Source organism: Papio anubis, chromosome 1 (genome assembly GCF_008728515.1).
Source record: "Papio anubis isolate 15944 chromosome 1, Panubis1.0, whole genome shotgun sequence".
NCBI lineage: Eukaryota > Metazoa > Chordata > Mammalia > Primates > Cercopithecidae > Papio > Papio anubis.
Window position 1 is genome coordinate 151,815,644 of NC_044976.1, and position 19,775 is coordinate 151,835,418.

Genomic DNA, 19,775 nt, shown 5'->3' on the forward strand with positions numbered 1-19,775 from the left:
TTGAGGTTTCCTGAAAATGAATATGAGTGGCAGAGTCTAGGTCACACAGCTCCTGCCGTACCTACCAGTGAGACTGGGAAAGTCAACTTATGGCTTACCTTAGGGAGGTAGACATAGTTATTCCCAGATAGTTACTGAAAAGGTGGAAGAGTGAGAAAACATAATACATGTCTGCCACAAAATGTCATATCAAGCATACAAAACTCATCTAAAATTCACCAATTTCTGTTCCTACCTAACTCCTTCCCCAACATATACTAGCATAATTAGATAATATCAGAGATGGATAGGCTTTTAGAGATCACTTGGTCTAATCCTCTCATTTCACTAATGAGAAACCTGATACCCAAAATGATCAGATGATTTACTTAGTATACATGGCTAGTCAGTAGAAAGAAATTATGCTTTTTAATTCTTAGTATATTTTCTATCATGCAATGATCAAGAAGGAACACTTCAAATGGTATTTTAATTTTTTTTTTTTTTTTGAGATGGAGTCTTGCTCTGTCACCCAGGCTGGAGTGCAGTGGCGCGATCTTGGCTCACTGCAAGCTCCGCCTCCTGAGTTCACACCATTCTCCTGCCTCAGCCTCCCGCGTAGCTGGGACTACAGGCGCACACCACCACGCCCGGCTAATTTTTTGTATTTTTAGTAGAGATGGGGTTTCACCGTGTTAGCTAGGATGGTCTCAATCTTCTGACCTTGTGATCCACCTGCCTCGGCCTCCCAAAGTGCTGGGATTACAGGCATGAGCCACTGCGCCCCGGCCTTAATGTTAAACTTTAATCTTATTCTCAGGGAAACCTACTGTTTAGTCCTCAGAAAGTCATTTTGGTGACATTGGTCTTTTTTTCTCTCAATCAGTTCCTGCAAAACTAGCTATAAAACTAAATTTTGTATGCAAAATTCTATGTTCCTATTATCTATGAAAAAAAACTGTAAGCTTAAATGTGTTTTAATGGTAGTTTGCAAGTTCTTTGACTGGATTAAAATTTTCCTGGCCAAAAGGCTAATACCCTTACAACAAAAATGACAACAATAATAAGTAAGTATTCAAAAGCTACCAGAAGGCCTGGAATGGTGCCTCAAGCCTGTAATCCCAGCATTTTGGGAGACTGATGTGGGAGAATCGCTTCAGGCCAGGAGTTCAAGACCAGCCTGGACAACATAGCAAGACCCCATCTCTAAAAAAAAAATTAGCCAGGCCTGGTGGTGTGCACCTGTAGTCCTAACTATTTGAGATGCTGAGGTGGGAGGATCGCTTAAGCCCAGGAGTTTCAGGCTACAGTCAGCCATGATTGCACTACTACACCCCAGCCTGGGTGACCCTGACTTTTCCCAGAGTGAGACCCTGACTCTGGGGGAAAAAAAAGCAACTAGAACAAATGTTTAATTATGAGCATATCTCTTACAGATATATTACTACATCTTACAAAAATTAGAGCCAAACTTACCCAAGTAAACTGTAATCACAAGATCTCCCCACAAAGTTAATATTAAAACTTAAGCAAAGAGAACATTAATACTATAGTATATATAGAATATATACATTCTATTGGTATATTTTAACAACTAAATAACTGATAGCACAGAAGCCAAAAGGAACCAATGAGATTTGAGAAGGTGGAGAAAGAAGGAAAGTAATAAAGAAGAATAATTAAATATAGGGTACTAAATTTGAGAAGCATGTCAACACAAAGAAAACATTCTCTAAGGGCAGAAGATGGATAGTTTTATTCAAATACAAATGTTACATCTTTAGAGAGGAACAACAGACAATGGGGCCTATCAGAGGGTGGTGGGTGGGAGAAGATAGAGGATCAGGAAAATTAACTATTAGGTCCTGGGCTTTATACCTGGGTGATGAAATAATCTGTAAAACAAACCCCCATGACACAAGTTTACCTATATAAGAAACCTGCACATGTACCCCTGAACTTAAAATAAAAGTTAATAAAAAAGAAATGTTATGTCTTACAAGCTATTTATTTAGCACTTTTTCCTCAGAAATTATTGTACTGGTTGGCAGAAAAAGATTATAGAATCAATGACCCGAAGCTAACACATGTAATGTAGGTCCATTAAAAGATTGCTTAGTTTGAACAGAGATAAGACAGTATTATTTTCTATGACTTCATTCTCTTTGTGAAATGAATGTAATTAAAACACAATTGGGAACAGATAAATTACATACCTCTTGATGACAGAGTCTTTCTCTGCTAATTTAAATAAGTTATTTCTAGATAAGGGTGTATTTTCCACAGAATAACTAGTGATCACCCAGACCAAATAATGAAAAAGTTTAGAAATCATATTAATAACTGTAGATTATTAAATTTTATGAAAAATTTGTTCTTTTCCCCCTGAAATATTGCCTGCACTCTTTTTTCTCCCCTCTTATAAGCTGCTGCTATTATTTTAAAAAGGCATTTCCCCAAAATGATAATTCTGAAAACTTAAAAGGATAGCAAGTTATCAATTTTCCCGAAAGATATTAATTCTTATCCTAGAAACCCATATGAATATACTATATTTACCATCATCATTTGTACATAAAGACATTGAAATCATTTAGTTAAACTGGTATGGTGTGACTGTGAATGAAGTTCCTACAACATAAAATGTTGCCTGGTGTAAATGCAATGAGACCCTAAACTACTTGGACTGAAGCTTACACATTTAAAAGCTTAAAACAACACTAAAATAATATACCTTTATTTTAAAATATAAATATATTCTAAAATCTGTATATTTATATTTTAAAAATGCTTTGTTTTCAATATAACAGAGAGGAATAAATATAAACCGTACTGCACACTTACAGCATATCACAGATTTTTTCATAATCTAAATGTGGCATAATGTATCTCCTTGGTTTAAATAAACAGTGCAGACATTTCTCTCCTGTGATTTGCAATGCCTTGTGGGAATTTAGTTTAAAATATGAAGACAGAGAGAGAGATTTATATGTGATTATCATCTGGAGGACAAAAAGAGAAAAGAGAGAACTAGCTCAAAGTACTAAGCTTAAGGGTTCTCTGGAAATACTTCACAATCTGTTTAAAAAGGGTGGAAAGTCTACTGAGGCCAGATTTATTTTGAAACTTTAAAATAATTTCACAGAAGTTCTGGAAACATATCCAGTCATGACCTAGGGAGCAGTACATATTCTGTAAGGGCAAATCCTTTCTGCCATATAGCAAATAATATATGGGGCTGATACTTCTGAATGCATTGCCTAATTTTAACCTGGAAAAAAAAATTCTATAAGGAGTTTGGATGACTTCATAATCAAACATTTAATAAATGTTCAACAAAATAACAAACATGTAAAACCCTGGGCCAAAACTCTGTGAAGGATAAAATAAAAGACATAAATCACAAATTATCTTCAAGGGCAACTTTTTTAGGTAAGAAAAAGTATATCTATCTATCCAGGGCTTAGATATTTTTGAAAAGGCATGATTACTATGTTAAAAAATAGACTGACAAACTTGTTGGCTTGATTAAAGATTTTTAAAATTGTGCACACTATAAACCATGAACATAAACTATATTCAGGCCATTTGATGAGATACTCACAGAATGATTGTAAGAAGGTTCCAGTATCACAGGCAATGACATTTTCCCTTGAAGATTCAATTTTGTTAAATAAAAAATCTTTTCCCCCACAATCTTTTCTTTTTTCATGCGATGTACACCATACAGTCTAAACCGAACTGCATAATTTCCAATCATCTCAGATTCAACATGATTAAATTTAAATGTTTCTGTGAAGACAGGGCATGGTCCTCTCTGGATGCTGGTTTTTGCTCTCTGTTTCTTTATAGGTAGAAGAACAAGGTGTACTTGCCATGAGTTGCCACCTGTCCTGTTATATGTTGGGATGTCTGTGACAGCTGTCACTGTTACCAGAAGCTTCTGTTCTTGTGAGTCATAGTCAAAAGTCACATCCAGTGTGCCATATTTAGCTTCTGGCTCAGGATCAAAAGGTTTAGGAAGCTGTGATGATGATCCTTGAGCTGATATATCCTAAGAAAAGAAAATTTAAATGTTAGAGTTTTTAACTCAATTATTTAACCTAGCATGTCAATAAATACTTGGTATTTCTTTAGAAGGAAATACCATTCTAAACAGTCTCTCTGCTTTGTAATGTGAAAGCCTTGTGATGTGAAAACAATTCTGCCACAAAGAAAGTAATACAATAACAATTAACCGTCAACTACAACCAAAGGCAACCCTATAGGGCGAGATTACTATAAGCAGTAAGTTAAACTCAAAACTTATGATAATAAAGACACGTTTAGAATTTAATATTCATCATTACAATTCTGAGAAAGTGTGATGTATGTTTTTATAAATGATAATTTAATATATATCCTTTAGTGGGTATATCTGCTCCTTTTGTAGAAAACTACTACATTTTACTTTCAATGTTATAAACAATGCCACTGACAGCACAGTATCAAGCTGCAGAGGAACAGAACATAAGTAAAAGTATAATGCTATTAAAAAATTTGGTTCCGTCTTCAGAGTTTGTTCTAAAACACCCCAATCTGTAATAAAATATAAAGATATTTAGACTTAAAAATCAATGGAAATGTGAAAGCATAAATAAAGGTCTCAAAATATTAGCAAATATTTACTTTCCGTAACATAGACTATATTTACTTCGATTTCTAACCACAATTAAAAACACATTATTTTCTAACATTAATGACTATTTAAAATGACAGAACACACATTTTAAAAGTTCAAGAAAGGCTGAAATGGTACATTTTAATTATGAAATTAAAAGAAATTATAATCATTTTTCCTGTAATTGTCTCAAATTCCTGCCAGTCTATCTACCTAGAATGTAATAGGGGTTTTAGCTAGTTACCAATAATGTCAAACCTAGGTCTCTGACCTTTCAACTATACCACTCTGCCTCTTCAAGTATTTTAATAAATCTTAAATAATTCTCATTTCAAAATGTGGGCCAATTTAATAAATTTTTAAAATTTTCTAAACTTTGAGTGGCAGTGAATACTACTGAATCTCAGTCTTCTCTTTTTCCATTTACAAAACAAAACAAAACAAAACAAAATCTTCCTGAGTGTTAGCTAGAAATACTACCCGCAAGATTTGGGGAGCCGAGGCAGGCAGATCACTTGAGGTCAGGAGTTTGAGACCAGCCTGGCCAACATGGTGAAACCCCATTTCTACTAAAAATACAAAATTTAACTGGGTATGGGTGGTAGGTGCCTGTAGTCCCAGCTACTCAGGTGGGTGAGGCAGGAGAATCGCTCGAGCCAGGGAGGCAGAGGTTGCAGTGAGCCAAGATCATGCCAGTGGACTCCAGTCTCAGTGACAGAGTGAGACTTTGTGTAAAAAAAAAAAAAGAAAAAACACTGTCCATAAGAGACTATATATACTTCAGTGCCTCTATTATAGCTCATACGACTACATGACTCAGCTTCGGCCAATGGGAGGCAAAAATAATTTATGTGTGAAACATCCAGATCAGGTTTATATAAGAAATTACTTGCTCTCCACTCTCTGTCTCACTCTTCTCACAAGCAGATATACAGTCAGGATGTGTGGGTCTGCTCAGACCATGTGGACTAGGACAACACCCTAGGGCAAGGCAGAGCAACAGAAGAGAAGGAACTGGGTCCCTGAATAATCTCATAGAGCAAAGCCCCCTGCTCACCATGCACTGTTGTTAAACAAAAGAGAAGTAAGTTTCTGTGTTCCTTAGCCATTGTATTTGGTGGGGGCTGAGGGGTCTTTTTGTTGTAGCAGCTTAACATGTACCATAACTACTGTACCTACTATGTGCCAAGCCCTATTTTAGGTCGGGAGAGTGCTTCTTTCTGCAGAGACAACTAAAAAGACATGAGTCCCTAATTTTTTTTTTTTTTTTTTTTTTTGACAGAGTCTTGCTTTGTCAACCAGGCTGGAGTGCAATGGCACAATCACAGCTCACTACAGCCTTGGCCTCCCATGCTCAAGTAATCCTCCTGCCTCAGCCTCCTGAATAGCTGGAACCACAGGCACACACCACCACACCTGGCTAAATTTTTTGATTTTTAGTAGAGACAAAAGTCTTACTATGTTACCCAGGTTGGTCTCAAACTCTTGGGCTCAAGCAACCCTCCTGCCTCGGCTTCCCAAAGTGCTGGGATTACAGGTGTGGAGTCACCATGCCCAGTTAGTCTTTGGTCTTATAAATCTTACATGCTAGTTGGTATAATGTATGGGGGAAAAAAACAACAGAAGAACAATACTTGGGGGGAAGGAATAAATTCCCATAAGAGAATTCAGTTTTTAATATAGTATGAGAAAATCAAAACATACTTATTCTATTAAAAAAATTTACAGTTTAGAGCAAAATGTTTTAATGTATACTACTTTATAATTGGTAATTAAAGATTATTAATTATATGGTTTTGGTATTTCAATTAAAGATTTTCTAAAACAGCATCATGACAGCTAAGATTTTCAGGCAATAAAAATGTTTATCAGGTCCTAGATAGCTATTTTTCAATTTTGTTTCTCTTGGTGCCTCCCTGATTGTTTTTTCTTTTTTTTCCAAACATGCCAACAATTCTTGTGAAACCCAGTGTTGAAAGGGTAGAACATTTACAGATAAAAGACATTATTTGCATTCTGAAAATAGGCAATAAGCAAACAATTCTTCCTTTCAAGGTATCTGGACCAGTTTTAAAAAAACTTTATCTAGATAGCAATAGGTCATCAACAGCGTCTATAAACTCCTTCCCATGGAATTCTTCTGAACCTTCTCTCCTCTCTCAGTTTAATCATATATGTGGATAGGCTCTAAGATAACTACAGCCTGGATTAAACCAAGAGAAAAGTGAGAATTTTCTATCTGACACATAATACCTATTACAAGGATGCAAAATAAACTTGAAAAAACACAAAAGTGAATTTTATATTAGCATAGGCTATCAGCATTCACATCTAAATATTTCTGTAATGTGCATTTGCTACATCGTTTGAGCACATTCAATGCTACTACAGAAGACACAAAAATAAGCAGGATGGAGGAAATTCCAAAGAAGTGGTTACAGATAGCAATTTAGCAGCTTCTGAAATACGGACAAAACTCACAGTGTGTGATAACTATAGAGAGTGAGTTAAGAAGCAGCTTGTGAGACATAGGCAGAATTCATAAGATATTAAATACAAATAGTTAATAACTTACAACACATGCCAAAGAAAGATTAAATAGAAAATATGATGGATCAAATGAGTGTTACCTATAGAAAGGGATGAAATGCACAAGCCACGATCATGTAGCCTCTGGGCTGACAGCTCTGTCACCCATGTGCTCTACTTAAGAAATGCAGATAAAACCTACAACTGCCTAGCAGGCTAACTGACAAGTTTAAGTGATGGTCAGGAGTATAACTATATCTCTCCCACAAAACAAACAAGTGTGTGCTGTTGGCTCTTGGTACCCTTGTTCAAATCTCAACTCTGGTCCTTGTTACATCATAAATAGGAATGCTGATGGAAAAAAGACAGTGAGATAGGATGTATGGGCACTGCATAAACCAGGACTCACACAGTGTGGTCTTGCTACCTATACCCACTTGCAGCTTATCTCTAGGTGTGTTAATGGATTTCTGATTTCATCTAGCTCCTCTTACTTCTTGCTCTGTATGTGAAATGGATTAAAACACACACACACTCTCTCTCTCTCTCACACACACACACACATAATTTGAGCATCTTACTTTGGTCCTTTAGTCCTCTGAGAGAGTTTGCCTGGTAATGTTGGAGGGTACCACTGAATCAAAGTAATTTCTCACACAACGTTTTGGATCAAAAAAGACAATATAATATACTTGTTAAGAGCACTGTTTTGGCAGTCAGACAGACCTGGGTTTGAACTGTAGTTCCACTATTTAAGAGCTGCTTGTACTTAGTCAAATTGTTTAGCTCTCTGACTCTTAATGTTTTCATTTATAAAATGGAGATAATAACTTCCTAAAGATGTGGTTGTTAGAATTAAATGAGCAGACTACATAAAGCTCATAGCAAAATTCCTGACACAGTGGTGATAGTATTTTGTTGTTGTTTATTAATCTCACAATCCAGACTTCACTGTTAACTTGTGAGCTGTATATGTAGTTTACAAAGCTACAAAACAGCTGTCTCAAATTTGTTTAGGTAATGGAACACAAAGAAACATACATCATGAAAAATAATAAAATAATGATATATTAAACTTAAAATATCAATGTACAATTTTCTTCTAGGTCAGATACTGTAATACTAGAAATACTAAAAAAAAGCAATAACAGATACAAGGTATTTTTAACAATTATAAAAGAAAAACTTAAAATTAAGGAAATTCTATCCATAGCTTAATTGTTCTGGGTATTAGGAAACTACATCTATTATTTAATTTTGGCAGCAGATCTGAAAATTCGTCTGGTAAGAATACGGACATATTTCAGTATTACTAATGTTGTCTGGAACAAAAGCAGTAAAAATTTGTAATCTAAAACTTTTAAGTAGGCTGGGTGCAGTGGCTCATGCCTGCAAACCCAGCACTTTGGGAAGCTGAAGCAGGAAGACTGCTTGAGCCCAGGAATTTGAGACCAGCCTGGGCAACATAGTGAAACCCTGTCTCTACAAAAAAATTAAAAAATTTGTAGGTGTGGTGATACACACCTGTAGTATCAGTTACTTGGGAAGCTGAGGTGGGAGGAAGCTGCAGTAAGCTGTGATTGCGCCACTGCACTCTGTTCTGAGTGACAGAGCGAGACCCTGTCTCAAAACAAAAACAAAAAAACTTGAAAGTAAATCTAAATACTAACTTATAAAACCACTAGATTGCCTTTTTTGTTTTCATTATGACAGAAACATTAAAACAAATTCTTTTTAGAACACAGTAATACTTCACAACGGCCACAAAATTATTTTTGTTGTCATTTTCACATTTTTGCTCCAAAACAGTAAGTAAACTTAAAGCCCAACCAACCAGCCACTCTGAATGCATGAAGCCATGGATTCAAATTTCATTAGTAAAGCTGATCATCATTTATCCCTTGTATTTTCTATGATATGAAAATACAATAAGATTATGAAAGACTTGTGAAACATTGAGTAACCTCCTCATAGTAAAAAAAAAATCCAAAATAAAATAAAATAATACAAATAGTAGCCTCAAGATGAAATAAATGATAAAATCAATTATTCTAGAATGTTTTATACAAAGTGTTAAAAAAAAACATCTGTAGGTACCCATCTTCCTTTGGTGGTGGGGCTTGGGGTTGGGGAGTGGGGGCAGTTGAAGACTAGTTGGGACATTCCTGATAAGTTTGTTGGATAAAGATTAGATTAAGGATGGATACTGGTACTATAAATTACAAAGGAATAAGATAGTGATAAAATCAATTCTTCTTACCAAGAGGAGAAGCACAGGATTATTATCCTCCAAATAACATTCATTTTCAAACTTCTATGTGCTTTTACTTACTTCAGGGCTCAGGACTGCAGTGCTGTCACTTGGAACATCTTCTTCATATCCTTTATTATGAAAACTTTCTATTTCATGACCTGTGCTTCCTTCACTTGGGCACTTGTTATATGAGCATCTTGGACTGTTGCTGCAGTGGGAAAATTCACATTTACTGTCCCCAATTTCTGAGGGTGTACATGACAGATGGGGAGAACCACTGTCATCCTGATATGGTGGTGGCTGCAATTCATCCAGCGGGGGTGTTCTTCTCATTCTCTGAATGCAGTTTCCTGATAATGATTAAGAATCTGGTCACTGTTTCCAATTAGCCTCAACATGCAGTACAGTGTTACACACAATAACTGTAAATAACTTTTGAAAACTGGATCAAAAAATTGATGGCAACATAACTATTAGATTTACTAATGACCTCTTCTTCCCTAGTTCAGAGGCACAAATAAAATAATCTGGTTTCCCACTCCTCACCTCCTGCATAATAAGATTAGCAAAAATAAAAGTCATATATGAAGAAAGACCCTGTTACATATCATAAAAATGAGGGAGTGATAAGTATTAAACAGTGTATTTATTTGTCTGTCTCAAAACAATCCTGATGTATACATACTTCATCTGTTACCCTGTGATCTGTGGCCACCCTAGGGTCAAAGCAATACAAATATGGTTGGAAAAACAAACATAATACCTCTGCTTGTTCTTCAACTGTGTTCAATAAGAACTCACCTATGTTCTTCAGTTACTGAGATGAACTTAAACTAGCATTCAGCTGGCGGTGTCAGAAATGTTTTTCTATATCTGTTCTGGATCCAGAATCCTAAAATGAGGTGTACTGTGAATCAGGCCCATTCCCTGTTTGCTAACATCCATCAATCAGCAAAGATTGGAGGCTGTGTTCTGTCTCTTCTCCATTATAATGGCACTCTATCCCATTCTACATCTGTGTCTGTATTCTTTGTAAATTATGACTCCATCTTGCCTATAGTAGGCATCTCTACCTCTAGCAGTTAACATGAAACCACATTTTCTTTCACTCTAAAATTCTCCTTTTAATTTTTACCTCAATTATTTATCTCAGTGATTGAGAATAAATGTATCTGTGAACAAGGACAGAGTTGGGGACAGGAGGGAAATAGAGCCCAGTACATAATTTAAGAACAGTTAAGTCTTTGTAGACAAATTCTGAATGCAATACTAAACATTAAATGTAAACACTGATCTTTTTTTTTTTCTTTTAATGAACTGTGCATCTCTTTTCTCAAGGGACCCTGAAACAGTAGTTTGTATTATCATTGATATGGAGTTCAGTTCAAACATTCAATAGTTCCTCTGTTCTTCCTAAGATAAAAAGTTACATAAGAACTATAAGCTTCATTTAAAAATTACCACAATTCTTGGTTCAAATGAAAAATAATAATTTGCACAAATGTAGCACAAATTTACATAGTTGCTCAGAGGCCCCAATTTTGGAAAAAAAGTAAAACTAAATGTCCTACCTAGTGAGTCTAATAGTCTATCCACAGAGTCATCTCTCAGCATATGTGGGGAACTGGTTCTAACCCCACCATTCCCTCTCAAATACCAAAACGCAAAAATGCTCAAGTACCTATTACAAAATGGTATAGTATTTACATATAACCTAAGTACATCCTCCCACATACTTTAAATCATCTCGATGTTACTTACAATATCTAACACAAACGTGAATGCTATGTAAATGTTGTAATACTGTATTGTTTGGGAAATAATAAGAAAAAGTCTGATAGAAACCACACATTTTTTCAAATATTTTCCATCTGAGGTTGGTTGAATTCACAGATGCAGAATCCACATACATGGAGGGCCGGCTGTACTAACTTTAGTTTATAACATAAGCAAAAAGTAAAAAAGTGGCTGAATTAATATAGCTGAAGCTGAATTCAAGAAGACAGATTAGACACGTTGCAAGTCATAGCAAAATAACCCACAGAATTACAGAATAGTAAAGAGACAAGTGGTTTTAGACAGTTAATTAGCTTGATCCATTTATGTGGGGTGGGTAACTATGTGTGGCTGCCACCGCTGGCAGACTGACTTGACTCCATCCATAACCTCTTTTTCTCCTAAGCAGCATTCCGATTAGGAGTGGCCGATCTAAGCAGATTTCAGAGTGAACCTTCCAGGAAAGTTTTGTTTTCCTGATAAAAGCAGCCAGACTCTACTGGCATGCCCCTTTGTCCCTTTGCCTTTCCCCTGCTTCCTTCTTGGAGGAGTAGCAGCTACCTTGTGACCATACAGTGGTAAGTACGAGAATGAAAGCTAGGAAGGCAGAAGCAGGAAAATGAAAAGTCCGGGTATCTGAAACATCACTAAATACCCACCTCCAAACTTGATGGCTGAGACAAATCCCTATTTGTTAAAGAAAAAGAAAAAACAACAATATTTGGATTTTCTGCTGTTTCCAAATATATTCTCAAGGGATAGGACAAAGTTTATCAATCATTAAACTGACATCCTCTGCCCCTTTAAAAGTGCATATTTAATTAGCCACCGAATTAAAGGGTAATACCTAAATACTGTAACATGAAGTCAATTAAAAATTTTCCAACGTAAGTGGTTTTGGGAGTCAGCACACCATCTACTCCTTTACCTTTTTTCTTAGAAGACAGGTGATCTTTCCTAGAAGTCTTGAGCATATTGCCTCACAGATCTCAATGCACAGACCTGGGTCACATGTCTATTCCTAAACCCATCACTGGTAGAAGAAATGGGATGACCATAATTGTCTGAAATTAATCAGAAGCCATCAAAATTTGAAGCTGGGGATGGGGCCAGCTTCACTCTTCATACCTATGTGGAAAAGAGTAGATGCCTAAACAAGGTAGGATCCAGGAAGGAGGATGAAAGAGAAAGAATGTTGGTTACAAAACAAACATGATCCAGTTCATGATCCAGTGAACATGGCTCACCGCAGTCTTGACCTCCCAGGCTCAAGTGGTCCCCCCTCCTCAGCCTCCCAAGTAGCTGGAACTATAGGCATGTGCCACCATGCCTGGCTAATTTTAAAAACTGTTTGTAGAGACAGGGTCTTGCCATGTTGCCCAGGCTGATCCTGAATTCCTGGGCTCAAGCAATCTGCCTCGGCATCCCAAGGTGTTGGGATTACAGGTATAAGGCACTATGCCAGGCCTGTTTTCTTGATCAGAGTATTTTTTTTCCTCAATATAACAATCCTTTTCTGAGGTTCCTTTTGATATGCCAGCACAGGATAATTTCGGTCTGGTAATAATGTTACACCTTATTTCCTTTGGTTTGCTTTTTTATATTAGGTCCCTGCCTAGCTGTGGGCCAACTAAGTGAATTATCACAGCTGAGCTCCAGGCATCTGGTGCTACTTTAGATTTAGTGTAACTCTTGCTCTAGAGACCAAGGCACAAGTTACACAAAATGGGTTTGTGATATATAAAGATGTTAAGTGGGCTCAATGGGTAGACTTCACTACTGTTTTCTGGATTTGAGAGAAACAACATTAAAGCTGTGAATATATAAAATTTATTTTAGCCACACCATATCCTTCAAGTTTTGAAAATAGTAACACCACACTTTTATCTTTACTTTTCACTTTATTTTTGCATTTTATTTTTTAAAGTGTAGAACACACAAATGTAGGTGGAATAAAAATTTCATTAAAAAATATAGCTCTGAAGATCCCTCCTTTTTAAATGTTTGCAATCTCTTTTTAGTCTACATAGTGTACTAAGAGTTGGCTTAAATGTAATTGATATAAGAAAAATTTTTAAATAATTTTATAAAGCAACAAAATTTATATTATTATTGTTAAATTACACTATATAAACATCAACCTTAAGAAGAAATTTCTATGGAACTATCAAACACCACGTGATGATGCCCTCCTATTACTTTAGTTCTTGCTTTATTACCTAATTTCATACCTCTATTTCTATATAAATAACATATCTATAAAAGGATTTAGGCATGGATATATTTTAAGCATTTTAATTTACCATCTGCATATTGCATAGCACCTGCAAAACAAGACGAAGTATTTTCTTACCATAGAAAAAATAGCATGTGCACACACACGGAATATGACCTGTGGTTCTTATCTTTTAAAACAGTGGTGAGAACCACAGCTCTAAAAAAAAAGATGTATACTCAACAACTGCAGAATTCTTTTTTTTTTCAAGTGCCTGTGGAAATCTGCCAAAATTGATTATATGCTGGGCAATAAATTAAGTCTCAATACATTTCACAAATTGGAAGCATGAAGAGGATGTTTTCTAAACGAGGCAGGAGAATAAAGTCTGAAGGCAGGAAACCTAAGGCCATGCTGACTTCCTAGAACTGAATCAAAAGTAAAACCCCAGCTCTCCATACCCAAGTAACAAAAGGATCAGAGGCTACTCCCTTTGCACTGTGTGGCAGATGAAAAATGGGAAGTACCTCTGATTGGTCCCCTCCCACAGTCAGACTGGTGACCAGCCAAGTCTTCACGGGTAACTCTGTAACTTCACTTTAGCCTCTGATTGGTCACCTCCTCCAACCAATCAGACTGGTCACAGGTCAGTCCTTCATTACATAGGAGGTAGCCAAGTAACCAATGGGAAACCGCTAGAGGGTATTTAAACCACAGAAAATTCTGTAGCCAGTGCTCTTGGGCTGCTCTGTGGAGTGTAATTTTGTTTCACTATGCTTAAATCTATGTTAGCATAAATCTATGAGTTCATTGCTTCATTTTTTTTGTTGCTTTGTTTGTGCATTTTATCCAATTCTTTGTTCAAAACACCAAGAATCTGGACGACTCATAGTCAAGACATTCACTGGTGACATGACCACTACAGAATTAAACTAGAAATCAGAAACAAAACTGTAACTAGAAAATGTACAGAAATGTAAATGAAAATAACTAGAGATTAAAACATACTTCAAAATAATCCATGGATCAAAGAAGAAATCACAATATAAATTAGAAATATCCTGAAGATAGTAGTCATTAAAAAGTCAGAAAACAACAGATGCTGGAGAGGTTGTGGAAAAATAGGAATGCTTTTACACTGTTGGTGGGAGTGTAAATTAGTTCAACCATTGTGGAAGACAGTGTGGCGATTCCTCAAGGATCTAGAACCAGAAATACCATTTGACCCAGCAATCTCATTACTGGGTATATACCCAAAGGATTACAAATCATTCTACTATAAAGACACATGCACACGTATGGTTATTGCAGCACTGTTCACAACCCAAATGCCCATCAGTGATAGACTGGATTAAGAAAATGTGGCACAAATACACCATGGAATACTATGCAGCCATAGAAAAGGATGAGTTCATGTCCTTTGCAGGGACACGGATGAAGCTGGAAACCATCATTCTCAGCAAACTAACACAGGAACAGAAAATCAAACACCGTATGTTCTCACTCACAAGTGGGAGTTGAACAGTGAGAACACATGGACACAGGGAGGGGAACATCACACACAGGCATGTCCGGGGGTAGGGAGCTAGGGGAGGGATAGCATTAGGAGAAATACCTAATGTAGATGATGGGTTGATGGTTGCAGTAAACCATCATGGCACGTGTATACCTATGTAACAAACCTGCACATTCTGCACATGTATCCCAGAACTTAAAGTATAATAAAAAAATAAAAAAGAAATATCCTGAAAAGAATGATAATGAAAATGATCTACACAACTACTTGTAGAATGTGGTTAATCTGTGCTTAGAAGGAAATGTACAGGTCTGAGCATAAAATATTGGGGAGAGGTGGGAGGCTAAAAAACAACGGTCTAAGAATCCACTTCAAGAAGTTAACAAAAATAAGAATGATAGTTTCCAGCTTCATCCATATCCACACAAAGGACATGAACTCATTCTTTTTTATGGCTGCATAGTATTCCATGGTGTATATGTGCCACATTTTCTTTATCCAGTCTATCATTGATGGGCATTTGGGTTGGTTCCAAGTCTCTGCTATTGTGAATAGTGCTGCAATAAACACACGTGTGCATGTGTCTTTATGGTAGAATGATTTACAATCCTTTGAAACCATCATTCTCAGCAAGCTAACACAGGAACAGAAAACCAAACACCTCATGTTCTCACTTGTAAGTGGGAGTTGAACAATGAGAACATATGGGCACAGGGAGTGGAACATCACACACCGGGGCCTGTCGGCGGGTGGGAAGCTAGGGGAGGGATAGCATTAGGAGAAATACGTAATGTAGATGACGGGTTGTTGGGTGCAGCAAACCAGCTGGCACGTGTATACCTATGTAACAAACTTGCACATTCTGCACATGTATCCCAGAACTCAAAGTATAATTTAAAAAAAAAACTCATTGTAAAAAAAAGAAGTTAATAAAAATAGCAAATTAAATCCAAAGAAAGTAGAAGGGATGAAATAATAGAGCAGAAATTAAATAAAAAACCAAGCATATAACAAAGCATCAAAATAAAATTCATTGTAAACACAAATAAAATTGATAAACTACTAGAAGAGATGAGTTCAGAAAAAAAGAGATTACATAAACTATGAATACCAGGAATAAAAAGAGGACATCATTTCAAATCCCATAGACATTAAAAAGACAGAAATTTCCCCTTTGTTCTTCTCTTTCTGAAAATTTCAGCCCTAAAGCCACTGAGTGGGACAGAGGAAGGCAGAGGGCTGCACTGATGGTGGCAAAGGAAGTCACAGCGGTACAGAGCCACATGTTAGAGCCCAAGTGGGAAGATGTCCAGCCCAGTGTGGTATCTTGGGGCCTGGGCCCCAGTGAGATGAAAGAAGGGTGTCCATGTCCATACTGGGGAGTGGAGTCAGTCAAACATACAGTGTCAGAACCCAAGGGCAGGTGAGAAGGGTTTTCAGTTCAGAAAGTGACCAGACTGAGGTGTAAAGTAGGGTAAAGACAGCACACATACATGGGGGCAGTCCTACAGAGCATGCTGAAGCCCAAGCAGGTGAGAAAGGCCCAGTGAGGGAAGTCAGAGCCTTGGCAGGATAAGGAAGCTCCTCATGGGAGGGCAGCCTGTCCTGGAGCAACAGAGCCCAAACAAGATAAGGAGTGTGTTCGCATTGAGGAAGAAGAGCAACCTAATGTGAAGTCAGAGAATGAGAAGTATCAGGGCCATAGAGCCAGGTGACTGGGGTGGACTGTGAAAACCCAGGAGGGTGAGGAGGGTGCCACACACAGGGGTATCTGGTGAAGAACATCAGAGCACGAGCAGGGTAAGGTGCGCATCTGTACAGACAGGTGGCCTATCAGGAAACTACAGCCTAAGCAGCGTGGACAGGGTGTCCAGTGTGAGGGTGGCGAAGTGGGGTGAAGAGGGCAACTATGTGGAGTAAGGGGGAGTCCTGGACCATGGTGCTAAAACTCAAGCAGGAAGTCAGGGTCTAGAAAGGACGATGAGGGCACCCAATGTGGGGCAAGCTGACCTCGGGTATCAGAGCCCATGCTCAGCTGGTCATGAGGACACCCACAAGTGTGAAAGGCAGCACGAGATATCAGAACTCAAACAGAGTGAAGGGGGCATGTGTGCAGAGAGATGGGAGGACATGTGTGCAGACTAATCAAATAATAAATATATTAAGGTTAATGGCAGCCAGGTTTCTTACTGATGGAAAAGGGAGTTACAAATATGAAAAAGGAAAAAACTGAAACAAATTCTATGGCGTTGCATTGGAATTGGACAATCCACATAAACTCATAGTTTAAAAATACACAGATAGAAGTTATTAGTGCAAATGTGCATATATGTGTGCACATATTTGCACATACACCCATACATAAATATCCTAGCTTTGCTCACTGAGGAGGTTTGTGACTACCACCACCTCGACAGCAGTGAGTCCACTGAGCGCCTGGGTCTTGGCTTCTAAATCTATTATCCACTAAAAGGAACCAGGATTATTTAAAGAAATGGCTAATTCCAGGGTGAGGCCAGGTAAAGTACATGATGAGCCTAGAAAAGTTTGTGTATTGAAAGTGAGGAGATGTTCAAAGACTGATGGGGATATGTCAAAAGGACAAAGAAATCAGCTTGACAGTGATCCCACTGACCACTAACCATCTGAGCTCAAAATAAATACAGTAACTGATTATTGCTCATAGAATAAATGAGAAAACTATGAGTCCATATAGATATAAATAAATATCTGAATAAATGAAAAATTTTTTGAGGAATAGGATATGTACATAATTTCAAAGTATCTTCCTACAAAATACTTTTTTAATTACAAAGGGTAACTTTACAGTGGAGAAGCCTGGTAGATACCAGCTTAAACTAGAGATCTAAGTGAACATTATGAGAAACAGAACAAATCAAAATTGTACCCCACCTGATAAAATGCAATGAGGAATATCTCTAACAAAATAGAGAGGATACCGCTACAAAATAACTCCACAATCTATCAAAATGAACCCACGAAGAAATAGGAAATTATATAATCTTTTATCTATTACAGAAATTGAATCCTTATTTTAAAACCTCCACAATAAAGACAATTCCAGGCCCAGAGAGAGCGTCACTGGTGAATTTATTATTTAAAGAAGGGAAAAACACCAATTTTACATAAAATTTTTCAGATGATACAAAAAAGAGGGAATACTTCTTACTTTATAAGGCCATAATAACCTTGACATCAGGACCCAAAAAGTATCTTATAAGAAAGAATAAGTATAAACCAATCTCTCCTGTGAACATAGATACAAAAAATCTATACAAAATATTAGCAAATCTAACCCAGAGTTATGTAAACAGGGTACCATATCACAATCAATTTGGAATGCAGTTATTCTGTACATCAAGATAGATGTAACATTTAAGAACTAATCAATCTAATATACTGCACTGAAAGAACAAATATAAAAAGTAATATGATAATTGTAAGACTTACTAAAAACATTTGATAAAATTCATTATCCATTCATGATAAAATCTCTCAGCACACTAAGAATAGAAGGCAATTTCCTTGATCTCCTAAAGGGTATCCATGAAAGTCCTAAAGCAAACATCATATTTAATGGTGAAATGTTGAAAGTTTGACTTCTGAGATGAGGAATGACAAGGATGCCTGTTACCACCACTTCTATTCAACAATGAATTAAAGGTCCTAGCCAGGGCAATAAGCTGAGAAAAAGAAGATATAAAATGATTGGAAAGAGAAAAACAACGGTCATTACTCTCATATGATGACTGTGATACAGAAAACCCAAAATAATTTAGAGATAATCTATTAAGAGTTGGTAAATTTAGCAAGGTCACTGGCTATGTGATCAATATTTTAAAAAATGAATTGAATTTCTACACTCAATGATCAATTAGAAAGCAAAAATTTTAAAAATCTCACATATAATAGCATTAGATAACATTAAATACCTAAGGATAATGCTAAGAAATGACATTGTTATTTTTCTAGTTCTTGGGCTTATAATTAGAATGTATATTCTTAGCAATTGGTGGAATCCAAACTTTGGCATTCCAGGAGTGCCTATATGGTACAGGAAAGGACAGCTGAAAACCAACAGAGCTTCCTTTCTCCATTAACACAGCATCTCAAAAGAAAGGCAGAGACTAGTCTACCATCGGAGATGGTAGAGAATTGCAGGTTTGACAAATGCTTTCACTAGTTTGTCTACTGCAAAAATTAGTAGGCTTGAAAAATGATGGCAGATTATCATAAACTTAATTAGAAGATGACTTCAACTGCAGTTGCCGCTCCAGATGGAGTCTTCTTATTGAGCAAATTAAGACAGCCCTGGTATCTGATATGCAGCTTTAACCTACAAATGCTCTTTTCCTTTGTATTTATCCAGAAAGAACAAAAGTTAACAGGTTGTCTTCACCTGGCAAGGACAGGAATACATTTACTGACCTGCTTTCAGAATTCTTGTTCTATGCCACGATCTACTCTGCAGAAACCTCGGCTGCCTCAATATTCCATACTACTTTTCCTTGAAGGATCAAGTTTGCTCTGATGACAGCAAGCTATTATGACCAGGAGAGTAGAAGAGTTGAGAGATGAAGTGCCTTGGTAAGATATACATGTGAGACAGAATCAAGAACTAAATCCTACAAAAATACATGGGCTTGCCATATCAATAACGTTCCCAAGGATCCATGCATATGATAAGAATATTCCTCCCAAAGTCAAAGAGAATTTATATTCCTTGTCTGTTTCCTGATAAGGAGACAAAAAGCTTTGTTGGCCTCTTTACACTTTGAAAGCAGCACATTCCACATTTTAATATATACCTCTTATCCATTTATAA

The 19,775-nt window shown here is 36.8% G+C and overlaps 1 protein-coding gene across 9 annotated transcripts in view; it reads right to left on the reverse strand.

Annotated features, from left to right (window-relative positions):
* Positions 1–19,775, reverse strand: part of SYT14 (synaptotagmin 14) — a 223,530-nt gene that overhangs the window by 66,771 nt on the left and 136,984 nt on the right. For all 9 annotated transcript variants that reach the window (XM_003893147.4, XM_003893150.5, XM_009187933.1 and 6 more), the window contains 2 exons: positions 9,501–9,772; positions 3,584–4,033 (listed from right to left, as the gene is read on the reverse strand). In XM_003893147.4, coding sequence (XP_003893196.1) covers positions 3,584–4,033; positions 9,501–9,772 — 722 coding nt within the window. The remainder of the gene's footprint in view (positions 1–3,583; positions 4,034–9,500; positions 9,773–19,775) is intronic.